Source organism: Phyllostomus discolor, chromosome 12 (assembly GCF_004126475.2).
Source record: "Phyllostomus discolor isolate MPI-MPIP mPhyDis1 chromosome 12, mPhyDis1.pri.v3, whole genome shotgun sequence".
Lineage (NCBI taxonomy): Eukaryota > Metazoa > Chordata > Mammalia > Chiroptera > Phyllostomidae > Phyllostomus > Phyllostomus discolor.
Genome location: NC_040914.2, coordinates 19,643,360 through 19,664,884, shown reverse-complemented (window position 1 = coordinate 19,664,884; position 21,525 = coordinate 19,643,360). Strand labels below are relative to the sequence as shown.

The 21,525-nt window shown below is 47.1% G+C and overlaps 1 protein-coding gene across 1 annotated transcript; it reads right to left on the bottom strand.

Annotated features, from left to right (window-relative positions):
* Positions 1–1,322: 1,322 nt before the first annotated feature.
* Positions 1,323–19,217, bottom strand: ELSPBP1 (epididymal sperm binding protein 1). Its single transcript, XM_028530516.2, has 6 exons — positions 19,132–19,217; positions 11,228–11,365; positions 7,192–7,338; positions 5,453–5,611; positions 3,220–3,384; positions 1,323–1,746 (listed from the first exon to the last, which is right to left on the bottom strand). Exons 1-5 carry the CDS (start codon positions 19,199–19,201, stop codon positions 3,227–3,229), a joined length of 672 nt encoding a protein of 223 aa, XP_028386317.1. The 5' UTR covers positions 19,202–19,217; the 3' UTR covers positions 1,323–1,746; positions 3,220–3,226.
* Between the last annotated feature and the right edge of the window lie 2,308 nt (positions 19,218–21,525).

The window sequence follows — 21,525 nt, the reverse complement described above, 5'->3', positions numbered from 1 at the left end:
TGAGAATTTTTTAAAAAAAGCCAAACATATAATTCTACCTCCTCTCTTCCCACTCCATCTGCTTCAAAGCCCTCCCTCCATTTCCTTCTCTGGGCAAGAGGGAGGTGTGCCAATCAGAGTGTGAGCCACAGGGTACCGGTAAGACTGCGCTTGGACACGGTGCATTCAGCAGGCATCAGAGCGAACTCACCGCCCCCACCCTTGACTTCCTGGAGGCTCAGTCTGCGCTCCCCCTCTGGCTTCCTACTTCCTTCTCCCTGTGTAAGATGCTCAGGCCACTGAATTAAACCACAAATCTGGATTATCGAGGTTTAGGACTCGCTGATCCCCCAGGGAATTAATCCCCTGCGAAATGTTATCCTACAAAGAGAGAGGGAGGGGACGGGATCCTCCAAATCCTCAGCTCAGCCAGGTTCCCGAAGCCCTCGCTGGAAGCCCCCTCCCCTGTGCTGTCTGCCTGGGCCGCTGGGTGGGGTGGAGGAAAGGAAAGGACGGGGTGAGACTCGGCCTGGTCCCTGGGAGTGGACTCCATCCCCGACGTCTGACATGGGTTGCACTGCCGCAATGGAAGCCCTCTTCCTCCTCACCTCCACCTGGGAGCAGGCTGCCTCCGTAACGCCAAGGTCCTCAAAATCAAGAGTTCGGGTCATGCCTCCCTCCCAAGTTTTCGCACTTTTGAAATCTGTGAGGTAGATGGGTGGGATGGCTCATTGGGTTCAATGGCCTCGTTTCACAGACTTACAGCTTCAGTGTAAAGAAGGTGGGATCAGAACAATGTACGTCCTGGCCCCTTACTATGGCCTCTTATGGCCTCCTCTTTGTCACCTTCACCGTCTGGAGTCCATTTCACTTCAAGCTTCCTACCTCCATCCCCTCCCCCTCCCCTTCCTTCCACCCTGCATCCACTCAACCACATTGTAGGAAGTGCTTGCTCTGCGAGCACTTTGAGGTTTCTCTCCCTCTCTTTCTCCCTCCCTTCCCCTAAATAAATAAATAAATAAATAAATAAAATCTTTAAGAAAAAGAAAGAAAGAAGTCCAGATCAGGAAGATACTACGAGGAAGATAAAGTGGGATGGTGAGGTACCAAGAGATCTGGGGGAAGAGCCCAGTGTGGTTGAATGAGGTGGAGTAGAAGGAGGAAGGAGGAGGGTGGAGGAAGAAAAGGGAGAGGGGGGTAGGGGGAGGGGGGAGGAAGACAACAGGAGGTTGCATCTGCGCTCAAAGCAAACGGATTCTGTAATCAATTATTGATGTCTGCCATGGTCACGGGGGAAAAAAGTTGTTGAGGCCCTCTTGCAATGAGTTTTCTACCCTGTGTTCCTTACTCATTTATTTATGGATGATTGAATAAGCTCCTACAAATGCCCCACCCAAGTCTGTGATTTTCCAGGACGAGAGAGCAGGCTGAACTTCCTTCCCAGGGCCCCAGGGCTGCCAATCTGATCTGCCCACTGCGAGTCTCCCCAGCTCGGTCGCCGGCATTTCTGTCCCCATGCACACACACCCCTTGCCATCTCTCTCATTCCAGGAAGCCGGAAGGGCAGCCCGAGTTAACTTGGGGCTCCTTTATTGGTGGCCAAGCCACATGCTCCCTCTGTGTTTCACAAGTGACCATGCGCTTAAGACAGATCATGGACAGGGTATTTCTAAAGGGGATCATCTAAGCTTGAGAGAGGCCATTAAAAAGACGAAGGTGGCTCCAGACTCCACGGGTCCATCTTGCTCTGAAGACGTTTCTTGTTTCCTTGAAAAGAACATCAAAAGCCAGTGATGAGGCAACAGGTCTGCGTTGACTCAAAATATGACATAAATTGTGTTGATTTTCGAGACTCCGTCAGAAGCAGCTGAGCCACCATAAGGGTTTAGACACCACCTGCCTGTCACCTGACTCATGGGAGCAAGCCAGCCAATGAACAGTGAGCGCCTCCCCATCACCTCAGCTGTCACGGGTTTGGTGGGGGAGGGGCCTCCAAGAAGAGAGCTCCGCTCTGATGGATGGAAGTTGGAGGATGGCCTTGCAAATGTCCTTAGTCCTAGACACAGACTGGGCACCTCTGCGGGTGTTTGTGAATGTCTGCCCTGTTCGGATTGCACCCAGCGTTCCAAACTCATTTTGTTGCCTGTCCGCCATTCGGGGAGAGAATTTTCACGGCCAAGCTGAAACCGAAGAAGGGCCACTAATTTTGGCGTCATCCATAAGCCACATGCTTTATGGGAAGAAGGGGAAATATTTCCAGAGTTTTCCACCCTGGAAGGAAGGGCCCGTGGTTTTGTGCACACATCTGATGAAAGGGTTTCTCTTTATGTGTAAATGCCAGAATTACAGCCCACGCTCAGTGGATTGAGCACTGGCCTATGAATCAAAGGACTGCCGGTTCAGTTCCCAGTCAGGGCACATGCCTGGGTTGCAGGCCAGTCGGGGGTGCATGAGAGGCAACCACACATTGATGTTTCTCTCCTTCTCTTTCTCCCTCCCTTCCCCTCTCTCTAAAAATAAATAAATAAAATCTTTAAAAAGTGAATAAAATAAATGCCAGAATTACGGAGCTGTTGGTCAGTGGTTCCTGCAGGAACTCTGGAGAGAATTTCCATGGGTTTCTGAAGCCAGAAGGGAAGGTGAGAGAGAAGGAAGGGTAGAGTTGGTCCTGCAGAGACAGATAACTTAATGCACTGAAGTCGGGTGGGACCCCGATGACAAGGAGGAGAAGGGAACCCCTCCTTTTCTGTGCTTAGCTCCTCAGTGATGGGCGTAATGGGCCAGCTGCACAGTGCCGGGCCTCTGGAGTCCAGAGAAGTCCCCGTTGTCCCCCTTCAAGGTGGTCTTCCCATCTCATGCTCCAAGCTCCAAGCTCCCAGACCTATAACTTGGAAGGACACCCCTCTGGGTCTGAAAAGGTTCTCCCAGCTCCTCCCCCTGCGGTCCCAATTTCTTCCAGCCTTCCAATCTGGGAAGTTGTCCCAATCCTACCCCCCCCCCCCCCACACACACAAACACACGCCACCCTATATCTCTGAGAAACGGAGTTCACTTTGCTAAGAACAGCAGCAAAACAGCTCTGCTGGGAGCAACACACCCTGCCTTCACATCAACAACGCCCCCAGCTGTGCCCCTTCCCTCTCTTTCACGCCAGCTATGCCCTCGCATTCCAAACCTGCTCTCGCTTGGCGCGCACTTGCACTGCACGCGCGCTGCACCCAGGCGGGACACCTGTCTTACCTTTGCATCAGCAATACACCCAGGTGCCATCCTCGTCATAGTTGTAAGAGGTTGCACACCAGGAAAGGTTCTCCTTGGATCCTTTTGTAGTGCAGTTAAAATAATTCTTGTTCTTATAGTTGAATGGGAAGTGGCAGGGAGAGCCGGGAACCAAGGAGGAAATTCCTTGGAAGAAGCAAATGAGATAGGGTGGTTATCCCAGGCCTTTGCGCTACAGCGAAGCTTTGGGTACATGGCTGTGTGGTTCGGGCACGGCCCCTGGGGCTCCCGTTGGAGGGGGGGAAGGCTGACCTGAACCTAAACGTCAGAGGAATTCTCTTCCTTCGGAAGCTATTTGGGTTTAGAACTTGGGGGAGGGTGGGGGATGGTACTGGGGACACAGGGCAGAGTGAAAAGCACAAGGGCTTCTGGGGGTGGTGGGGGGAAGAACTGGGGAGTCGCAGAGTGGGGGCACACGGAGGATGAATTAAGGTGGATCCTCTTTATTCACAGCTCCCCAATTTGTGAATTTGCCTACTCGCTAAAGTTTGGGCCCCCCAGATCGATCCTCATGGTAGGTAGGGCATTTGTGGACATGCAGAGCGGCAGACAATTTGGGTCTCGCACGCCCACGCTCCTCCTCGACAAAGCCAGCGAGGCAGCCTTGGGCCCTGTTGTCTCCCCCTCCCACTGTGAACAGGGTCCTGGTTGTGGCCCATGTTGTCCTTCCCTTTTTGCATTTGTGTGCTTTTTTGTTTGGGAGGTGATTTCACTGTTTTAAATGGCCCTGCGCATGCAGCTGGAGTGCTGGCCAGCGCTCCCAGGCTCAAGGGGGCTGTGCCGTGCCTCCCAGAGAAAACAGGCGTGTTAATGAATGAGCTTCCTTCAGGCACAAATTATAGGCTGTTAAGAAAAATGTTCCCTGAAATAGAGCTGCCCTGGCGGGGTGGCTTAGCTGGTTGGAGCACCGTCTTGTACACCAACAAGGTTGTGGGCTCGATCCTTATTTGGGCAGAGATGGGAGGCAACCAATCGTTCCTCTTTCTCTCTCTCTCCCCCTGTCTCTCTCTAAAATCAATAACCATACCACATATCCTTGGGTGAGGATTTTTTTTTTAAATTAAGAACTTGCAGTAAGGCCAAAAGATTGCCACAGGACCTTTCCAGGTCACTCTAGATCACCGTCTGTTGACCAGGCAGGCCCCTGTGAGTCACCAGAGTCTCTGGCTCTGCGTCAGCAGGCTTTCTGGAAAGGGCCGGATGGTCGGGATTTTCAGCTTTGTGTATCTGACAGTGCCTGCCTCGGTTTTTCACTCCGACATCCACCATCCGGAAATAAATGGGCGTGGCTGGGTTCTAAAAATATTCCCTATAGGTGGACCCTGAACTTCAAATTCCATGTCACTCTCACTTGTCACGAAACAAGATTCCTCTTGTGTGTTTTTTTTCAACCATATAAAAAATGTAAGAACTATTCTTAGACTTCGGACTGAACAGAAATGAGCGCTGGCCCGGATGTGGCCCGCAGGCAGGTGGGTTCGCAGACACCTGCTCTAGGGAAGGAGTACTCGGTCCGACCCCCTGTCTGCTATGACTGGGGCCCCAACGCTGTAAATCGTAGAGGATTAACACCCTGGGAATAATTTTTGTTCAATAGTGATGCCAATAATTTCTGTCTGGTGGACAAGATAGCCCCCAAGGTTTGATAGCCCTTTAGATATTAACCAATTTTGTATCTAATTGAGCAACCTCGCTTCTGCCCGGCGTTCTTTTCTTCACTGGCTAGATGTATGCCTCCTAACATCTTTCGAATGGGCTTTCTTCCCCTTCTAGTTTCCTTATGACTAGACTTTTTTTTTTTTTTCAAATTTTATTTATTTATTTTTGGAGAGAGAGAAAGGGAAGGGAAGGAGAGGGAGAGAAACATCAATGTGTGGTTGCCTCTTCTATTCCCCCAACTGGGGACCTGGCCTGCAACCCAGGCATGTGCCCTGACTGGGAATTGAACCAGCGACCCTTTGATTCACAGGCCAGTGCTCAACCCACTGAGCCACACCAACCAGGGCTAGAAATTTTTTTTAAAACCTTAGAAATAGTATCGTTTATGCTACCTGTTTATCAAACCACTGAGGGCAGGACTCTGCCTTACTGGGTCCGGATATCCCCAGAGCCCGGCACAGTGGGTGATCGATGAGTTACTTAACGAAGGGGTCCGCCCACACCCGCCCCGCCCCCGCCCCCGCCCCCAGATTACGGGTGTCGGCGCAGAGGCTCCACTTCCCATCCTTGTCCATGCTCTCTGTGGTTGGGCACCAGAGCTTGTTGTTTTTGTCCTCGAGGCACTCATAGATCACCTCATTTCTGTAGGTGGAGGGGAAGATGCAGGGCTTGCTGAAGGAGTTCCCCCCGTACTCTGAAAATGACCGCGCAAAGGTGAGCGGGCAAGAAGAGGCGACAAGGGCTTCTGTTCCTCACGCGCCAGCTACAGGCCACGCTTTGTCCCGTAAAGAGGAAACACAACGCTGAGCACTCGCGAACACCCTCCTGGGATGCTATGATTCCCACTTTACAGATGAGCGAGAACTCCAACGAGTGATATGCACTCAGTTGACTGTCTATGGTGACAAGGCTTTGCTGCTCCCCTGGGCTTCATCAACACCGCTGTACTATTCTAGGAAATTCTCCCCCCCGGGAAGAGGAAAACTGCAAATAACTTTATGGTTCATCTCAGGAACTGTCTGGAAAGACCATTTAAATAAACATCAGACCTTTCAACTTTCCAATAAATTGCATCAAAAGGTGATTTACTCTTCAAGTGTAATTGAAAAATACATTAAAAAAATGTCCCTGGCTGGTGTGGCTCAGTGGATTGAGTGCTGGCCTTCGAACCAAAGGGTCACTGGTTCGATTCCCAGTCAGGGCACATGCCTGGGTTGCAGGCCAGGTCCCCACTCGGGGGAGTGCAAAAGGCAACCACACACTGATGTTTCTCTCCCTTTCTTTCTCCCTCCATCCCACTCTTTAAAATAAATAAATAAAATCTTTAAAAAAACCTGTTTTACCCCTGGCCGGGTTGCTCATTTGGTTGGAGCACTGTCCTGTACCCCAAGGGGCTTCAGGTTCGATTCCTGGTCAGGGTGTGCACAGAAGGCAAATAATTGATGTTTTTCTCTCAGGTCAATGTTTCTCTCTTTCTCTATTCCTCCCTCTCTAAAATCAATAAAAACATGTTCTTGGGTGAGGATTAAAAAAAATTTTGAAGACTATTTACTCTTCAAGACACTTTGAATCCTCAGAAACCTCACCTTGTTAAGACCACCAACTCTAAACTATTATACTATTACCCACACCCAATTTTTATCACATCCCCATGTTGAAAGACCCCCAAATCTCATTTACACTCCAACTTTGCTCTCCTCTCTCCCAGATGCTATTAAGACACTGTGAATGTGGTACTCTGCCTTACTCTGGTGTGTAGTAAACTCCATGTATTGACTTAGGGGGAAAATAGCATCTTATCACAGAGCTCCCCTGGAAAGATGCAGTGGGACTGTGTGTGAAGAGCTCCTGGATCACAGTCTAATATGGAGCAGGCACTAGAATGAAAGGAGGTCATTATTAAGTGAAGAGGAGGTATAGAATGAAGATTAGATATTAAACTGCATTGAAATGCAGGAAAGGTTTGGCACCAGAGGACTCTGGTTATTGTCAATCTAGAAACCGAAACACTAGGAAACCGGTATCAGGACTACCGCCCCTGGGTTTGGTTGTCAGGGCAACCGGTTTGTTGGGACTCGGGAGAATGTGGCCTCAGGACATTCCTGTCCCCTATGGCCCTATGGCTGCCACTGTGTACTCTCTGAGAAGACCCTTGGTCCCTAGAAGTATCTCTCCTCGTGCTCGGCTCTCTATCTTGCCGCCACACCCTCATGAGGGTCACTGCTTGCCACCTGCCTGTCCACCATGCACCCAATCCTGGCTCCAAGGTCTTACCGTTGACTTCACAGTATTTCCACTGATGCTTCTCGTCAAAGCTGGAGGTGACTGAGCACCACAGCTTCCCGAAGAAGCTGCCCTCCGTGATGCAGCTGTGATAGGACTTTCCTCGGTAGATGAAGGGGAAGATGCACCGTGGGTAATCTGCATGGGAAGCAGTCCCTGAGCGAGTGCTTTGACTGTCTGGTTGTTCACAGGACAGTCAGGCAATCACCAATCAATCCATCAATCAACCCCAAAGCACAGGACACACATCAGGTTTTATACATGCATTTGACACATTTGCTTCATCACACATTTGGTAAAGAAAGCTACTCCATGTGCTTTCAAACTTCTCTACTAGGCCCTGGTCACTGTGGCTCAGTTGGTTAGCTCGTTGTCTAGAAACCGAAGGGTTGAGGGTTTGATCCCCACCTGGGTTACCAGGAAGCAACTAATAGATGCTTCTCTCTTGAGTTGATATTTCTCTCTCTCTTTTTCTCCCCTCCCCCTTCATCTCTATCTGGAGGCAGTGAAAAGGCATTTTTGGGTGAGGATTAAAAAAAAAAAGAAAAGAAACCGCAAAACCTTTTCCAATAGAGTTCCCAATCTCAACCCACAGTGTCCCCTTTGAAAAAACCTAGTGTCTTGTAAAACTAATCTGTTACAATCACCAAAAGATCTGTAGGAATAAAGTCAAGACAAGAGCTTTTTAATGATTTAGGACCAACAGATGAAATCAAGATGTTAATATACAAAAAAATGTTGAGATTACAGAAAAATGCCAAATGTCAGTGAGGTCAACCCTAGGAAAGCTATCATGTGGGTGCTGGTGCCTTACTGCAGCTTCCATAAAACAGACGGAATCTCCCACCACAAATGTACTCCAACAAAGAGAGTTCCTGACATGATTATAGTGGGTGGGTTTGCTCCCACACAGTGAGGGCATCTGGGTCATCTGGGAATGACGGAGGGGCTGTCATAGGTGCAAGGGTGAGGGAAGGAGCAGGTGACATTTGACAAGAGACCCAGCCATGCAAAAATCTGGGGGAGTGACTTCCAGGTAGAAGGAATAAAAGTGCAAAGAGTTCAAAGATGGGAAGGAGTCAGACTATTCCAGAACCATGACAACTACTGTAGCTGGAGCTCAGAAGGCAAGGACAGGATGGGAAGGAGACAAGGACGGAGAAGGACAAGGTCATGAAAAGCAAACCAAGGTGAGGAGGTTGCTTTCTGTCTTTCCCTCCCTATTGAGTTGTATGTGTTCTTTATATAGTTTGAATACTAACCCCTTTTCTGATATGTGATTTGCAAATGTTTTCTCTCACTCCATACATTGTTTTTTCATTTTGTTGATGGTTTCATTTGCTGTAGGGAGGCTTTCGAGTTTGATATGACCCCTCTTGCTTTCATTGCCTTGGCTTTTGGTGTCAAATCCAAAACATCATTTCCAAGACCAATGTCTAGAAGCTTAATGCCTATGTTTTCTTCTGGGAATTTTATGACTTCATGTCCTACATTCAAGTTTTTACTAATTTTGAATTGATTTTTGTGTATGGCATAAGATATGGGGTCAAGTTTCTTATTTTCTTTTTCTTTTCTCTTTTCATCTTTTTTAATTTTTATTTTTACATGTGCTGTCCTGTTTTCCCAACATCACTTATTGAGGAGCCTGTCCTTTCCCCATTGTACCTTCTTGCTCTTTTGTCATAAATTAGTTGACTATATAGGCTTGAGTTTATTTCTGGGCTCTCTATTCTGTTCCATTGATCTATGTGTCTGTTTTTAGGCCAGTACCATACTGTTTTGATTACTATAGCTTTATAATATAGTTTGAAATCAGGAAGTGTGATACCTCCAGCTTTGTTTTTCTTTCTTAAGATTGCTTTGGCTGTTGGGGGTAAGGGTATTCTCCTAAGTGTGATGGAGGCATGGAGGGGCATGAGCATTCTAAAAAAGGCGACTTGGGCTGATGGGGCTAGATTGGAGGGAGGTGAGTAGAATTTGGAGCGATCAGTTAGCAAATAATTTTTTCAGCAAAGAGTTGATGGTGGTTCGGAGAAGGGTGGGAACTGGAGAGATGGGAAAAAGCTGATGTTGGGATCTATTTTGAAGGCAGAGCTAACAGGCTAGTAGGTGGACTAGACGTGGGGTTGGAGGAAAAAGGAATCAGGGATGGTGCCTATGTTTCCAGTTTGTGCAGTGGTAGCATCTCGTCCTTATTGAGGAAGCCTGACAATGGGCAAGAAAGTGCTGCACAGCACTCATGAGGCAGCACTCGGGAGTGCCTGGGGACTACCGCTTCCCCACCGTTGGGGGCAGGGCTGAGATGTTAAAGCTGTTGAGAGATGGTGAGAAAGCTGTCAGTTACGAGTCCAAAGAGCCTCACTGACTCCGCAAGCAGAGCTCAGAGAGGAGATTCAAAGGCAAGCCTTCATCTAAACAGGAACCCCAGGGGGTTGGGCTGAAAGGGACATAATCAAAAATAGGTTGTTGAATTCTTTAATGTGCTCACAACAGTGACAGAGTGGACATAAGTCTCTCTAGTCCCTGGTTGTGTCTGCGTATCCACTTTGGGCAAAGTTTTGCCCCCTTTTGTGTGTCTTGAGAATGTTTGGGGACCTTTGCCCCAGAATTAAAAGCAAATGACTATTTCTGATTTTGTGATTCAATTTCAACCAGGCGATCCAGATTTGCATGGCTGGAACTGGAGTAGAAGTTTTCAACAGCGGTGGTATTACTTCCAGGTTAGGTTTTGGTTTTTCCACGTATGGGGGCTTTTCTTATGTAGTTGTTTTTAGCTCTTGGGATCAGAGAGATTCTGCTTAGAGGCTCAAGCTCTGGCAATATATTTTTTAAATATTTTGACTTTGTATATTTACAGCCTTTTTATTTTTTATTATTTTTATTTTTTTTAAGATTTTATTTATTTATTTTTTAGAGAGGGAAGGGAGGGAGAAAGAGAGAGAGAGAGAGAGAGAGAGAGAAATATCAATGTGCAGTTGCTGGGGTTCATGGCCTGCAACCCAGGCATGTACCCTGACTGGGAATCGAACCTGCGACACTAAGCTCTGGCAACTTTTTAATGTCTTTTAGGTTAGTTATGGTCATGCATGCCTATTCCTTTAGGATCTGTTGCTTTTATTTTATTTCTGCCTTATATTACAGTTGAGTAATTATCTCATTTTATTCTGAAATGATGAGTATAGATCGGTAATGTTATTTATAAAATCCATGTTAAGATAATAAAAGGGATGTTATATTTATTATAAAATGGGGGTATGTGATCCAAAAGTCAAGGACAGTGATGCCATGGAAAGCAAATCATAAATATTCAAAAGCTGGATACTAGTAGAACAATTTAAATGTCCAACAGTAGGATATTAGTTTAAACAAAGTGTCTTTTGTCCTGTGCACAAAAAAAGAGAATCACGTAACTGTCAAACATGTCTTGGTCTTCAAGGAAAGGTGAACAGCATCTCTCATTTCCCTTTTCTTAGATACTTTGTTTCTTTTTTTTCCTTATTAATTTAGAAAATTAAGAAAGAGACAGAGAATACTCTGGTTGTCTCTGGCCGACTGGGCTTATCACCCCTCCATTCAGACAGCGCCATTTAAAAAAAATCCTTACCCAAGGACATTTTTTTTTCATTGCTTTTAGAGAAAGGGGAAAGGGGAGAGAGAGACGTCAGATGCGAGAGAGAAACACTGATTGGTTGCTTCCCATATATACCCTGAGGGGGGATCCAACCCGCAACCTAGGTGTATGCCCTGACTGGGAATGGAACCGGCAACCTTCTGGTGTAGGAGATAACACCAAACTAACTGAGCCACACCGGTGGGGGGCCAGAGAGCACTGTTTTAAACACTGTCATGTGAACACCAGTACCCATTGTTAACATTCAGTGTTCAGCTTCCCAGAGCATTTTCTAGGCACGCACGCGTTATTTTAATTTCTCCGCAAAAACGTGACCCCGTTACGCACATTCACACAGTCTCCTTCGAAATCCCTCATTCCCAGAAACCTGCCGGCGGGACAGTGGGCTCCACTCACCTTCCACCAAGCACGGCTTCCACTGCCCGTTATACACGGCTCTGGTGGCACACCACGGCGAGAAGCTGCTGCTTCTGGTGCAGGTGAAGTAGACAGACCCCTTGTAGGTGAAGGGAAAGACGCACTCCGCCTTGTCATCTGACCAAGAGAAGGACAAAACAGGAGGGCGCCAGTCACCCCGCGGGAGCCGAGGCTGAGTCTCGGCTTGGTTGCTTGACTCTCGCAGTCGGCTGAAGGCTGCACGGGTGGTCCTGGCGTCCAGCTTCCTAAGGACGCACGAGGGGGTGCCGGGTTCCCGTTCGCACCGAGAGTATTAGGGAAGAGCTTCAGAAACAGCGAAGGCAGCTGGGCTGGGCCGTTTCCCCACCGGTACCACACGGGGGCATTTGGTGGGTCACTAGGTCACACGTTAAGTCACTCGGAAACACACACTGAAAAGCAATTTCCTTTCCCAATCTTTCTGATTCTACAAAAGAAAATGCTCACGTGTAACGCTGGTCTTTCTATACCATGCCTCGGACACTTACTAATTCCCTCTTTTCACAAAAACGAGGGCCGGGCTCCTGCTCAGAGCCTCATTCGGACAAGAGTATCTAGTAGAGTTTGATAACAGGATTTTTAAAAAAGATTTTATTTATTTTTAGACAGAGGGGAAGGGAGGGAGAAAGAGGGAAACACCAATGTGTGGTTGCCTCTCACATGCCCCCTACTGGGGACCTGGCCCACAACACAGGCATGTGCCCTGACTGAGAATCTAACTAGTGACCTTTTAGTTCCCATGCTCAATCCACTGAGCCACACCAGCCAGGGCTGTAGTATTTGTTTTTATTTGAATTTCCTATTTATAATAGGCACTAGTGAATTACAGGACTGATGTTAACTTCTTTTAGAATAAATATATTAAAGTGAAGAAAAGTGAGCACATTTACAGGGGCAGCACTAGCATTGTCGGGGGGGATCACTTTGCCAATTACATAAATGTCTCGTCACCATGCTGCACACTTGGAACTAATGTAAGATAATGTCGAGTGTCAACTGGAGTTGAAAAATACAAAAGCAAATTTGAAGAAGTGTTGAGTGAATAAGAGTGCTGGCAGCATGCAGAGGTGGCAGATATTTGGGGAGCAGGAGCCTTGACATCTGTTTCTGGAGGAAGATGGGACTTTGTCTTTTACACAATGTATGCTCAGAACCTGAAACAGTCACTTGCTCGCAGTAGGTGCTTAAAAAGTAACTGACGGAATAAAATAAGTTTGGGGAATGCTGTGGGAAATAACCAGGTTTCTTTCATGAAGGGCTCACTGGAAGGGTTTGTATGCAAATGGGCAGTGGGTTTGCAAGGGAGGCACAGAGGGCACTGGGTTGCCTTTTCTTTCTATCTTTTTTTTTTTTTACAGGTTTTATTTATTTGCTTTTTAGAGAGAGGGGGAGGGAGGGAGAAAGAGAAGGAGAGAAACATCAATGTGGGAGACATACATTGATCAGTTGCTTCTCATAGGCCTCCAACTGGGGACCTAGCCTGCAACACAGGCATGTGCCCTGACTGGGAATTGAACCGGCAACCCTTTGGTTCCCAGGCCAGTGCTCAATCCACTGAGCCACACCAGCCAGGCCTTGCTCCTCTCTCTTTCTCCCTCTCTCCCTCTCTCCCTCTCTCCCTCTCTCCCTCTCTCTCTCTTTTCCCCTTTCTCTCTCTTTTCCCCTCTCTCCCTCTCTCTCTCTCTCCCTCCCTCCCTCTCTTTCTTTTTCTACCCAATAGCACTAGAGACTAATGGTCCCTGAAACACATCTTAAGAAATGCTGGTCTAAAACTGGTATTGCCACACAGGTGGGGGACAGGGTATCATGGTGAAAAAGGCAAAGGGAGTAAGAAGTACAAGCTGGCAGTTACAAATAGTCACGGGGATGTAGAATGCGGCACAGGGACATGGTCAATAATATTGTGATAACTACATACGGGGCCAGGTGGGCACTTGAGTTATGGGAGGGATCACTTCATAAATTCTGTAACTGTCTAACCACCATGCTGCACACCTGGAACTGATATAAAATAAAATTGAGTGTCAACTGTAATTAAAAAGTCAAATTTAAAAAAAAATGCTGTTCTAACCCAAATTCCTGATTTCATGGAGAAGGAAATGAAGACCCCATGAGATAAAGAATCATTTAAAGTTAATGCCTACTTATTTACTTTTAGAGAGAGGGAAAGGGAGGGAGAGGGAGAGAAACATCAGTCAGTCGCCTCTCACACCGGGGTCCGAAACCACAACCCAAGCATGTGTCCTGGCTGGAAATTGAACCCACGACCTTTTGCCCTGTGGGAACAACATCCAACCCACTGTACCACACTGGTCAAGACTAATGCATTTTTTTTTTTAACCAGAACAAGGATGAGAACCTGGACTTTTCCTCCACTGGTCCAGGATCAGTTTCCCTCTGGCCTTTGTTCGGGCATCTCCTCCTTCCCCCTTTCCCTCCCTATGTAACGATGGGTTACCAAGAGTAAGTCTCTCTGATAGGTGGTGTGTGCGTGTGTGTGCACACATCTGTCCATATGCCTGTGTGTGCGCCTGTGTGCCCACGTGTTTGCTCACGTGACAAAGATGGCGAGGCACCACTTCCATGAGCACATCAAACCCAGCTTCCTTTCCTTCCTGGGCTTGTAGCAAGGATCCGTTCTTCAGCTCCTTCATGGTTCCGTGGGGTCACATGACTAAATTATGGCTCATAGAATACGGGCAGGAATGGCAAGAAATAAATGTCCCAGCCACCCTCCACGCTCCCGTCTCCCTCTGTCTGCCAGCTGGCTCCAATGGAGAAGGAAGGGCTGTCATGCTCCTCCCCAGGGGCCACCAGACAAGGTTTGGGGACACTTTGGGCTGGGACAAGGGGGAGGAAGGGTTGGCAGCTGTGCCACTCGTATCTACTGAGACAAGGGATGTTGCTGAACATTTTCCCAGGCACAGGACAGACCTCTAGAGCATAGTCATCAGCCCCAGATGCCAAGATTGAGACATTCCAATAAAGAGGACGCTGCTGAGAATGCTGCGTCCCTCGGGGATGGTGAGGCCACACAACAGAAGGATCTTACGTCTCCGAATCGTAAGAAAAGAGGCCTCCAACCACACACCCACTCTGAGTGTTCACTGAATCCAACCTGAACTCCATTTGGTCCGGCCACTGACAGCCGGGCACTGCTTGTTATAGCAGCTGGTCTGTTACTCATACAGGTGGGCGGGGCACAGCCTCTGTCTTCAGCCTAGGAGTCCCCTCTTGTTCTGGGTCAGATTCTTACTCTGGTAATCTGGCAAAAGACCACGACAGGGATATGGGACATTTTGGGAGAGAGTGGGAGAGGCAGAGCTCCATCTTTGAGCCTCACCGATGGGGTGATACTATTAGGGTTCCTTAAGTAATGTCACCTTTTTCACCTCTGGGTCCCCTCAGGGACTCAGAACTGTTTGGTCTTGGTGCTGCCAAGTTTAAACCAGCTAAGATTTGGAAAGTGCTCAGCAGAGCACCTGGAGCGTGGCTGTTAAACAAATGTTAACTATTGCTGTCATTGTCATCACCATTGTCATCGTCACTGCCATCGATGATGTTCCTCAGTCATGGGCATCACTGAGTCTGTGGGATGCTGGTGGGGAGGGGAGGGCGGGCAGGCAGATGCCCCCTGTGCCTAGAATGAAGGTGACCCCTGGTACTGGTTAGTAAACATCAATATGTAATAGACACTATTAGCCATCTGCAAAGTAATCCAGCAGATGGTCTAATCTTCTTAACTGGGTCAAAATCCTCCACAATCGGGGCCCTGCTGACCTCTCGGTTCTCACTCCCTGATTAAGGAAATGACCTTACTCCACGCTCTTCCCCGCCTTTGGGGTTTTGCTCATGCCCTTCACCCTGCCCTGAGCGAGTTTCCTCTATTCTAGCTTTACTCCCTGCTCCCTACCCATTGAAGCTTAGTCCAGTCTGGATTAATACCCTTCCTCAACTCTTATAGTATTCTCACCTATTTTTATTTTTTTAATATTTTATTTATTTTTACACAGAGGGGAAGGGAGGGAGAAAGAGAGGGAGAGAAACATCAGTGTGTGGTTGCCACTCATGCACCCCCTACTGGGGACCTGGCCTGCAACCCAGGCATGTGCCCTGACTGGGAAACGAACGGGTAACCCTTTGGTTCACAGATCAGCACTCAATCCACTGAGCCACACCAGCCAGGGCAAATACTCACCAATTTTTAAAAGACTATAATTATCACCCTGGCCAGGTAGCTCAGCTGGTTGGAGCATCGTCCCATACACCCAGTCGGGCGGGGCACATACAAGAGGTAACCGATTGATGTTTCTCTCTCTCCCCCTTCCACTCCCTCTAAAATCAATAAAAACACATCCTAGCATGAGGATTAAAAAAGAAAAAGAATATAATTACCTCTTGGTATATCTGTCACTCCAATTCACTGTGAGCTCTCTGAGTGTGAGGCTTGGGCTTTATGTGTTGCTGTGTTTCTGGCCCCAGTCATGCACCCTTAGGAGTCACTCAGCAGATGTGTGTGGGATACATGCGTTTGGGACTTCTGGCCAAGATGGAGGCGTAGGTAGACACACTGCCTCCTCACACAACCAAAAGAAGGACAACAACAAACTTAAGATGACATTACCCAACAACATTACCCAAGATGAATGATAGAATCTTAAAAGCAGCAAGAGAAAAGGAGACAGTTACCTACAAAGGAGTTCCCATAATACTATCAGTGATTTCTCAAAAGAGACCTTACAGGCAAGAAGGGGCTGGAAAGAAGTATTCCCAGTCGTGAAAGGCAAGGGCATACATCCAAGATTGCTCTATCCAGCAAAGCTTTCATTTAGAATGGAAGGGCAGATAAAGTGCTTCCCAGAGAAGGTCAAGTTAAAGGAGTTCATCATCACCAAACCCTTATTATACGATGTGTTAAAGGGACTTATGTAAGAAAAAGGAGATAAAAAATATGAACAGTAAAATGACAACAAACTCACAGCTATTAATGACCACACCTAAAAACAAAAACAAAAACAAACTAAGCAAACAACTAGAACAGGAACAGAATCACAGAAATGGAGATCACATGGAGGGTTATCAGCGAGGAAGTGAGAGGGGCAGAGAAGTGGGAAAAGGTACAGAGAATAAGTAGCGCAAATGGTAGGTAGAAAATAGACAAGGGGAGGTTAAGAATAGAATGGGAAATATAGAAGCCAAAGAATTTATATGTATGACCCATGGACATGAACTAAAGGGCGGGGGGATGTGGGTGGGAGGGGGAGTTCAGGGAGGAGGGGAAAATGGAACCACGGTAATAGCATAATCAATAAAATATATTTAAAAAACATAAATGAGTTTATAAATATGTGCAGAGGGGGCCCTGGCTGCTTTGGCTCAGTGGATTGAGTGCTGGCCTACAAAGCAAAGAGTGGCTAGTTCAATTCCTAGTCAGGGCACATGCCTGGGTTGCAGGTCAGGTCCCCAGTAGGGGGTGCACAAGAGGCAACCACACATTGATGTTTCTCTTCCTCTCTCCCTCCCTTCCTCTCTGTCTAAAACAAATAAACAAAATCTTAAAAAATATGTGCAGAGGGGGACTTGGGGGTACTGAGTTTCAGTATGACCTCAGGAAGACATGACCAGAATGAGATCTCAAGTACAAAAGCAGATGCTTCATCAAGCACATTGTTCTCTGTGTGCATAAACTGTGGGTTCTTCACCTTTGAGGGACTCATCTGTTGTTTTGAGAACCCAGGCCTTTTCTCTAGGAACAGTTTCCTATGTCCTCTGGTAGAGACTGCTCTGTGTTCCCCCAAACCAGCTTCCTTCTCCTCCCAAACACACTGCTGGAGTACACTTTCCAGACTCCCTTGCAGCTAAGCATCATGTGAATTCTGGCCAGTAGAAATGGGAGGAAGCGATGGATGTCACTTCGGGCCTGGCCAAAAAATCTCTCTCTCTCAAGGTCCTTGAGACCCTCTTGTGTTTTGTCTATCAGCTAAAAGCAAAAAATCCACAGAGCTTTCTGAACCCCAAGGTGGGAGGAGCTTGGATCTCCACCCACTAGATGCACCTTCACTGGATTTTGCAGGAACAAGAAATAAAATGCTATTGTGTTAAGCTTCTGATAGTTTGAAGGTTTTTTGCAATAGCCGTTCTTACTACCCTGATAAATACAAACCTTCCTAATGCAAACCCAGGGTTTCATGGATTCCAGGGCTTGCCCAGTGACCCCAGGTTAGGAATCTCTGGAATATAAAATATGACAATTAAAAAAGGACTTCATGGGGTCCAAGTGCATGAATATGAGAAGGTTTCTTGAGTCTTACCCAAAAGGAAAAGGATGTGTTAGCAGAAAAGGATTCTAACTGTAGAGAATGTCTTACCATAACTTGTATGAGCCAGAGATAATCAAGGTCTCTCGCTAGTTGGCTTCCATACTGACCATACAATCTTCTGGTGGCTAGTTTAGATTCCTAGGTATATTAAGAGTGTAACCTCCCCTACACTAGCACAGCTACCATGAAAACAAAAGCAGAAAATAACAAGTGTTGTTGAGGATGTGGAGGAATTGAAACCCTTGTCCACTGCTGGTGAGAATGTAAAATGATGCAGCTGCTGTGGAAAATAACATAGCAGTTCCTTAAAGAAAATGAAAAATATAATTACCATATGGCCAGGAATTCCACTACTGGGTACTCACTCAAAAGGGTTGAAAGCGTGATCTCAAAGAGATATTTGTAACACTCGTGTTCACAGCAGCATTATTCACAAGAGCCAGATGGTGGAAACAGCCCAAGTGTCCATCAGTGGATGAGTGGAGAAGCAAAATGTGGTATATATGCAGATAATGAAATATTATTCAGCTTTAAAAAAAACACAAGTCCTGGCTGGTGTGACTCAGTGGATTGAGTGCCGGCCTGCGAACCAAAGGGTCTCTGGTTTGATTCCCAGTCAGGGTGCATGCCTGGGTTGTGGGTCAGGTCCCCAGTAGGGGTTGTGCAAGAGAGGCAGCCATATGTTGATGTTTCTCTTCCTCTCTTTCTCCCTCCCTTCCCCTCTCTAAAAAGAAAGAAAGAAAGGAAGAAAGAAAGAAAGAGAGAAAGGGAGAAAGAGAGAGAGAGGAAGGAGGGGAGGAAGGAAGGAAGGAAGGAAGGAAGGAAGGAAGGAAGGAAGGAAGGAAGGAAGGGAGGAATTTTGACACAGGGTACAACACAGATGGACCTGGAGGACATAAGTGAAGTAAGCCAGTCACAAAAGGACAAATACCTCATGACTCCATGTATATGACATACCTAGAGCCGTTGAATTCATAGAGGCAGAAAGTTAAGTGGTGGTTCTCGGGATCTGGGGTGGGAAGGGGGGCATACAGGTTGTTTAATGGGGACAGAGGTTTAGTTTTACAAAACGAAAAGAGTCCTGGATGTTGGCTGCCCAACCAAGTGAATGTACTTCCACTAGTGAGTGGTGCACTTAAAAATGATTAAAGTGTAAACTTTATGTTCTGTGTATTTTACCTCAATTAAAAAAATAGTGTAAAGGGAGTCCAGGTTGGGGTCTGCAGGTTCAGTCCACTGAAATTATAGAGCCCCCCTTTAACGAACATAGGATCTGCATTCCCCTTCCACATGCTGAGCATCATGCAAGGTGTTTGTGTCCATTATTCTAGTCAGTCTTCCAGCAACCCCAAGAGGCCAATGCCATTGTTCCTCCTTCCCAGGTGGACTGCATTCCTTGATTAAGGTGACCCAGAGACAAAAGGGTCCAAACCTCAGGTCTGTCTGAAATTTCTACTAAGCCATCTTGGATCCAGGAACTGTTACTTTGGCCCATTCATTCTTTCCAGTTTCCAAACCCTCCCCATTATTTCCCAGTATACTCACTTCCACTTGTCTCGTAGGAGTAGAGGAGGAAGGTTGTCCATCCCAACAGGTAAATGGACCAGTGGTTCATCTCTGTCTGCCTCTTCTTTCTGGATAGAAGGAAGACAAAAATTGTGTTCCCGTGGATCCCTTTCCTCTTCCACTAAGTCCCAAGTCTGATGTCACACATGCCACTTTTCTTTCTATCAGCAGGGAGGAATAAAGAATGACATTCTTGCCCTGGCTGGTGTGGTTCAGTTGGCTGGGGATCATCCCACAAACTGAAGAGTCATGGGTTCGATTCCTGGTGAGGGCACATGCCTAGGTTGCAGGTTCAGTCCCTTGTTGGGGAGTATACTGAGGGCAACCAATCAATGTTTCTCTCCCTCTATTTCTCTCTCCCCTCCCCTCTTTTTAAACCCTCTTTCCCTCCCTCTCTCTCTAAAACCAATGAAAAATAATTGTCTTTGGGTGAAGCTTAAAAAAATATTCTTACAGCAGAGAAAAAATATTCATTGTCACGATAGAGGGGAAATTGTGATGGAAAGAAGAGACATAGCATTTATTGAGAACTTATTATATTCCAGGCTAGATGCTCAACACACTATATGCCACTTGGTTCTCATAAATCAAGTAACAGATATTTTTAATCCCCTTTTGACAGATGAGGAAACGGAGGCTCAGAGAAGCCAAGTAATCTGCCTGAGTTGGGTACACAGTGAGGAGGTGGCAGGATCCTAATGGCTCCAAAGGCTCTACTCACCATGGAACCTTAATTATAATCTTAATCCCTCCTCTAGGTCTCAACCAACTCCTTGGATGGATATTAAAGTGCCCTATTGATCAGCATGTACCACCTTCACCGGCCATAATTTCTGCTAGCTCTACCTCTTCCTCAATGACACCCACATACGCCACCACCAACAGAAACAACCCCGGGTTGGAATTGGTGTGGGTTCATTTTGAGGCTCGGCTACTGTGACCACTAATGTTGCTGGCTACCAGTTATTGAGTGCTCTACCCACAATCCAACTTGCTTCTTCTAACAACCCTCAGAGAAGGTGTGACCACCTTCACTTTATAGAAGAGGGGAACCGAGAGCTGGGAGGTTAAGTCACTCACCCAAGGACCACAGATGGTAGGTGACAGATCTCGGATTCAACTGCCGGCCTGTTGACACCTGTGTCGGGGCTCCTAAGCTCCATAAACCACTTCCACTCTTTCCTCGCCTGCACGATGGAGTTTAAAAATCCCTGCCCTTCTGGGAAGCCGTGAAGGTCCAGCTAGATCCCGATGTGGAAGTGGTTTTCAATGGGAAACTGTTCCTTGCATTTATGAATGATGAAGGCAAAGGTCAGGACCGCTCAGGGCAGGCACGAGATGGTATCAACTCCTAACAACAAATCCAGGTAATGGGGCTGGGAGTCAAAATCCCCGAGTCAATGATTCGGGTCCTCCGCCAGGTAGGTGGCGCCATGGAGCACCTGAGCGGCAGAACATGCCCCAAACTCTCCAGCAGTTTGGCTCTCCAGGAGTTTGGCTCTCCCGCTGCCTCTGGGAGCAGCCCCAGCACCAGCTCTCCCAGGATCATTCACTGCCTGCCTGCCTATGACTCTAACTTTGGCTGGTGGTTCGAACCCTGGAGTTGAACCTGCCTTTGACTGTGTAGCCTGGTTGGCCCAAGTTCAAATCCTGGCTCCACCATTTACCACCAGGGTGATTGATGTTGGGGAAATTACTTAAATTTTCCAAGGTTCAGCTTTATTACCTGAAAAAAAATGGGGGGACTAATTCTATTTCCCATTTAGGCTTGTCGTGACAATTCACTGGGGTCATAGAAAATAACAGGTAATACTCATTGGGTACACTGAGGTCTGTCTGTAACATATCCAGTCATGAAATAAGTAAAAAACAGAGTCTTTGATTGAAGAAGATACCAGGTACAAGAAACATTGAACATAGGACAATGGCGCCTCAGTCCGCTTCAAAGTAGGCACCTTGGGACCTCACATAATTCTCTCAATCACCATCAGCTGCCCTGTCGTATTTTCCTGACTCTCAACAATGGTCTGAAATCTCTTTCCTTTCAAAGGTGATTTTAGTTTTAGGAAAAGCCAGAAGTTGCAGGGCACCAAATCTGGGCTGTAGGAGGGCTGAGTCACCTGGGTGATCTGACGTTTTGCAAAAAAAACCCTGCACCAGACATGATGCATGAGCGGGTATGTTGTGTGATGAAGCTGCCAGTCACCAGGTGCCCCTAGCTGTGGACTTCTGAATCATCTGAATAGTTTCTGTGGAGGAAAGTTCATGCTTAATGCAAAATCTGATGTTGATTCATTGCTCTACTTGCTCAGTCATTTGAATGTGACAGCCACACAGTACAGATGCTCACTTAATGGCATCTACCATCCCCAC